Consider the following 6,174-nt stretch of genomic DNA (forward strand, 5'->3'; position numbering starts at 1 on the left):
AGCAAACATTATTTCACTCGAATAAGGCTAAACCAGCTAGCCGTGAAAAATTTGACTAAATAGGACTCAAGTCGTATTTTTTTAGAAAAACAAAAACCAATCCAACACCAACATGAATATCATGCTACTTCTTTTCCTGGAGCTTGGATACCTGGTCTGGGTCGCTGAGAAAGTGAAAATACAACCAATGGAAGCAAACTCAGGATTGCCGTACGGTCCATTCAAAAAAATTCACCCAATACGAGAGAATAGGCAACTATTCAGCTTCATCAACGTCGAAAAATTAATGAACCTGTACCTACACTCAAGTTGTACCTACATTCACATCTGAGGGTCAATAGCCATCGATAAACACAGGCAGAAATTGAACAAGCATGACATAGGCTACGACAACTCCTTGAAGACCCACAAAGAAATAAATAAATTATATCAGGATAACCGAGAATCAGTAGACTTATCTGAAAACAACACTCACATCATCAGGAATGATATAAACAAGATCCTTAAACACAAAGCAAATATAATCGAGAGAATCAAAGAACTGGTCCGAACTTCAGCTTACCTCAAACAATCGGTAAAAAAACAACTAAGTGATCTACAAAGAAGTCAACTATTCTCGATGGCGAGAGATGAGCATGTTCTCCTGGTGATCAACAACCTACGGTGTAACGGAGTGTTACGGTCCTTATATTATCAATGTGAGGTTCCTGACCCGCGCCAGTTAGTTTATCGACGGATCCCAGGGCACTGTGCTCCGAAGTACTCGTGCCTCTCGTTATAAGTAGTAAGTAAATCTCTAAGTGGAAGTGCAGGCGCAAAGAGAGAGTGGGGAAGGCAGAGTGTAGAAAGAAGCGCACTCAAAAAATACCGAAGATTCATTGTGACCGAATAGTCTAACTGGAAGACACGAAAATTTAGAAAACATCTAGCAAAGGTAATTATTGTTATTTCGCTCGTCTTAAAGTGGAACGAGGCGATAAAACTTAATTAATTTACTACTTGCTAGGCCCGATGTCAGCTTGCATAAATTGATTTTAACTTGTGATAATTTCTAATATTGATTTGCGGTTACAGGCTATATCCATATCTAGAGAGCGAGTGACGGTAATCATCAGAGTTTTTTGCCACCAAATTTAAATTTAAAATTAAAATTAGAAAAATTATGAAACAATTAATTAATAATACCAGGACCTATTTCGGTATATTAATTAATTTGTTTAGGAATTGATCATTTAGGAAAAATGATTCGTCCTAGTCAGCTTACTTATTTTACACATAGGCCTGGCCTATCTGGGTTAATAGTCGTAGAAACATATTTTGGGTTATTTATTTCAGATTCTCATGTCCTGTGTAAAATAATTATTAGTAGTAATCAGGCAACTAATGATTTTGCTTAAGCCAGGAAAAAATGAAAATAAGTGAACCGAAATTAAAATTATTTCAGACAAAATTCAATCAACACTGAAATTGATTCATTAAAATCTCTCAGCAAAAAGTTTTAGTAAAATCATTAGAATGAAAATTAAATTAAAGTCCGGAAAAAGCTCAATAATTAATTTAGAATAAAATTGAATTGCATAAAATAAAACAAAAGTAAAAATTAGAATCAGATAGGAATTGTTAAAGTGTTTGAGTGATTGAAAAATTTATTCATGTCAAAGCAGAGGCCAAATGGCAATTTAAATACAAAATATTTACATCTTAAAAATAATAATATCAAATGTAAGTACATAGTTCTTAACCTAAATTTTAGAATAATATTGAAAAAATAATATTTCAACTTTACTTTCGTTCAGAAAACTTTTAAACATTTTTTAACTTCTCTAAACTGATTCGACTATTATCTGAATTTAAATTTTTCAAAATAGTATACAAGTACTGTAATCAACAAATTTAATCTATCAATTGTTTAATGTATCAACTGTCTAAATTTAGCAAATAGTCAAAAACTGTTTTTGAAGACTTCGCTGCTACTTGAGTTTACAATTTCTTCTGGTAGTTCTTCCTACAGACGAATCACGGAGATCAAGAAGGAATGTTCCATATAGGTGGTAGCAAAATGAGGTAGTTTGAAGGAAGTATGTTTTTTAGCTGCTAGCCTATTGGACCGTCTAACATCAATGTTTTCAACGAATAGCTCTCGTAAGTACTTGGGCTTTTCAACTTGAAGTAACTTGTAAAAATAACAGCTCATGCAGTACATTTGACGATACTCCACAGACAACCATCCCAGCTCACGTCTGAAAGGTGTAATGTGCTCATCTTTTTTGAGATTAAAAATAAATGTGATTGAGCAGTTAATCGCACGCTGTAGTTTTAAATTGTTATCGGAAGTTGAGTTGACCAATACAACGGAACAGTAGTCAACGAGTGGTAGGATGGTTGCTGATACTAATAATTTCCTTATAAGAGTTGAAAAGATATTTTTCCTAACTTTGAGACAATGCAGAGCTAAGTTTACTTTACTAACTATCTGAGTGATGTGGTAGTTCCATGACAGATTTCTGCTTAGCTGAATACTTAAGCACTTTGTATAGTTAACGTAGGGTATTATGACACCATTTACTGCTATATGCGGCAGATCCAAGTCCTCAAGCTTTTTCAACTTACTATTAGAACCCAAGATCATAGCCTTTGTTTTGGTTAGGTTGATTTCCAATGCATGGTCTCTTGTCCAGTCAGCGATTGTTTGTGCATCTGAGTTGACCCTCCAGATAGCATCATGTAGCTGATAGAAAAGGAAGTGAGAGTATATATATTTGTCGTCAGCAAACAATCCATGCTTGCAATATACCAGCCGCTGAGCCACAGAATTCATGACTATTAGAAACAGGATTGGACCCAGAACAAATCCCTGCGGAACACCAGATGACGTTTTGAGTAGTTGAATTGGAGTCCCAAGATCGTTTAATATTGATTGAGATCGACCTGACAAGTACGAGAAGAACCGATTTATTGTTTCCATTGAGAATCCAAGTTCAAATAGCGCAATCAGTAGATTTGTGGGATCAACATAGTCGAAAGCTTTGCTCAAGTCAAACAATACTAATACAGTAAGTTTGCTGTTGTCCATTGCCTGTCGAATATCATCAGTGAGTTTCAATAACGCTATTTGCGTGTTGTGATGTTTTCTAAATCCAGACTGAAAAGGATCAAATAGCTCATTATCTTCCAAATATACTGTAGCCTGATTAGCAATAATTCTTCCAAATACTTTAGCCAAATGCGACGAATTTGCAACCGGCCGAGTGTTTGATCGTGACCTTGATGGTGAAATTTTATTTAATGGTATTATATAAATAATCTTCCAAATATCAGGAAAGATGCTACAATCAAGAGATCTATTAAATAAATCTGTAAGAATGAGTGAGATTTGGGGAATATAATCTCTGAGCTATCTCAAATCGAGACCATGAGGACTTTTACCTTTTGATTTGGATAGTGTAAGGTACAATGCCTTGGCGACATCAACTATATCTATGTTTGTTCAATGAAATGAGCAATCAACCTTCTTTGTATTGTCAATTGGTAAATTATCTATGAAATTTGCATCACTTGGTTGATGTTTTCTAACTATGTTTGCATAATACTCATTCAACTCGCAATCATCAAAGAAATAAAGCGGTGACGAGGTGTTTGATTTGATTAAGCCAAGGTGCTTGAATTTGCTCCAGACAGTTGAACCATAAGGCAAATTTGAAAGAGCAGTTTTGAGGTATTCTTCGCGAGCATGATTCAACTGGATTTTTAATTCTTTTTTTTTTTAATCTGAAAAGAGCAATCAAGTTCGGATTCTTGTATCTCTTTGCTTTGTTGTAGATTTTATCGCGCTCCTGACACTCAATTTTTAACTCTTTGGTAAACCACGGAATACTCACTCGCGTCATATTTCTTGTAAGTAAGGGTGCATGTACATCTAAAGAGCCGAAAACCCCAGCTTTAAAAATACTCAGTAGTTCAGGATTAGAATTTTCAAGCACAAAATTGTCAATTTTTAACGCATTCATCAACGACATTGATAAGGCCAGAGGATCACAATTTTTAAAGTTCCTGAAGGTTAATCTCTTTGGAAGAGGTTTTAAGTTATCCAGTCTGTATTGGCAGAGTAAGTAATCATGACCATCAATAAACGGGAACTCAGATTTCATAATCGAGGATAACTTGGTTTCATTATCCAGTAAAATGTCGTCCACCCAGGAGTCATAATTATTTTTGTGAAAAGTAGCACCATAGGGTACACAATAAAGTGATGATTCAGCTATGAAATTCTTTAGATGGTTCGAAGGGTAGATATCTCTCAACAAATTGCAATTTAAATCATCAGCGATAATAATGTTATTATCGTTCGATGCAAATCGGGAAGAGATATCAAAAAACTCATTCAAAAAGAGTCCTTTTGGTCTTTGATAGATGCAAGATAACAAAAGTTGAAATCCAGTAATTAAAATTGCGTCAACAATGAGATACTCCGGTTGATTTATATGACAAGAAGTTGAAATAAGGGATACTTTAGCTTTTAATGATTTGTGAATAAGACAAGCAAGCCACACCTCCACCTTGAATATAGCGATCAGTGTCTGTATGCTTCAGGATTTTGTCTACAAATGATAAAATAATCATCCAGTAAAAAAAATTCATCATCTAAGGTAGATTTTAACCAGGTTTCCACAAGGATAATAATTACAGGTTTTGTATTATCAACTAAATCAATGAACTGAGCAATGTGATCAATAACACTATTTATATTTAAACTTAGTACAGTTAATGATAAGAAAGTATTCTTAATAGAGATGTTCGCAGAATCAGTTAGATGTTAATCAGGCTTTGTAAGATCAGATTCATGATTTATAATAACCCTTTCAGAATCTTCATCCTTCTCAACAAAAATTTTCCCACAATTAGCACAGACAAATTTGAAATTTTTATTCTTTGCCTTCTCTTTGGCTTTCAGTAGCAATCGATGAGTCTCAGGAAGCAAAAATTCAATAACATAGATAGAACCCTTAAAAGCCACATCAACTTGTACAGGAAAAACTTTTTTTGCTAAAAGATTTCATAACTTGCGCTTCTTATCAACGGTGAAATCACGAGCAGGGGTTGACATCAATGAGACAATGGAAGAGTGAGTATTAGGGGTATTCTGATTTCGCAATTGCTTATTTTTGTTCCCAAATTTATAAGCATTCAAGACCCTACTAATCAGATTTGGCAACTCTAGACTTTTCAACACTGCAGCTGAAATATCACCTGGTGTTAAATTATTTGCAACTGTATCAGGAATACCTGAAATCACTAGTTCAGAAGTGCTACCCAAGACTTGCTGAGAAACAGACGATACAGGTGCTGATTTCTCTACATTTGATAGTCTTTTAGAAATTGGTTCCAAATCAGATTGTCGTACTTCTTTCAAATTCAAAAGATCTGAGCTGAATGCAGCAATTGACTCAGCATTTTTTTTTAACATTGGTAGTTAATTTTGTCAGGTTTGTAGCAGTTTGCTTCTGTGATTCTTTGACCTCGAGCAGTTTCACACTTAAATCATTCAGTTTTTCATTGGTCCTGACTTCTAAATTACAACATTTCTCGATCAAAAGAGTAATTTTATCATCCAGAGACTTTTCAAAACAATCAATTGGCAAGCACGACATCGTTGCTGAGGTTATAGGTGTATTAAACACTGCATCTGGACCAGGTGATACCTATGTATTTGGAGTAAAAGGTGATTTCAAAAAGATCGATACACGAGCTGTGGATGAATGAACAAGTGAGGTTGATCCACGAGCCTTGAATGTACGATCAAGAGGAGAAGAGCTTGCAGACTTGAAGCTAGAAACTAAAGAGGTGTTGGAGCTAGTACATTTTAGCAAAGAAGTCTCGTTCTTGCGTCTAGATTTTCCAGGAGATAGTTAAATTGTTTTCTGCAGCAATTAGTTAGCAGTCTGTGTTTAATATAATCTCGTGCACAACCAGGAAGAAAATGTTGTTGACAAGCGTTACAAATAACAGATGATTTGACAGGCTTCTTGCATTTAACACATGTGTCAGACACCCATGGCATAACCAGAAGATTGAGAGTAAAATTACGGTGAGCTGACCAGAGAATTTAATGTCAAGTTCCAAATTACCAGTCAGAAATAAGATAAATAACCAGTTATTTAAAGTGTCACTTGTACC

At 34.9% G+C, this 6,174-nt stretch overlaps 1 protein-coding gene across 1 annotated transcript; it reads right to left on the reverse strand.

Moving 5' to 3' along the window:
• Window positions 1–2,005: 2,005 nt before the first annotated feature.
• Window positions 2,006–5,464, reverse strand: LOC141526871 (uncharacterized). The gene is made up of 2 exons (XM_074242010.1): window positions 5,061–5,464; window positions 2,006–3,263 (listed from the first exon to the last, which is right to left on the reverse strand). The coding sequence occupies exons 1-2, from the start codon at window positions 5,462–5,464 to the stop codon at window positions 2,006–2,008; spliced, it is 1,662 nt and encodes a 553-aa protein (XP_074098111.1).
• Window positions 5,465–6,174: the final 710 nt, after the last annotated feature.

Source organism: Cotesia typhae, unplaced genomic scaffold (genome assembly GCF_013202065.1).
Source record: "Cotesia typhae breed Kobodo isofemale line unplaced genomic scaffold, CoteBio_Ctyphae contig_37, whole genome shotgun sequence".
In the NCBI taxonomy this organism is placed as follows: domain Eukaryota; kingdom Metazoa; phylum Arthropoda; class Insecta; order Hymenoptera; family Braconidae; genus Cotesia; species Cotesia typhae.

Coding starts and splice junctions, on each gene's coding strand:
- LOC141526871 (XM_074242010.1), bottom strand. CDS start 5,464: ATGTTAAAAAAAAATGCTGAGTCAATTGCTGCATTCAGCTCAGATCTT. Junction 3,264..5,060: donor ACCGTTGATAAGAAGCGCAA/GTTATGAAATCT, acceptor TTCACCATCAAG/GTCACGATCAAACACTCGGC.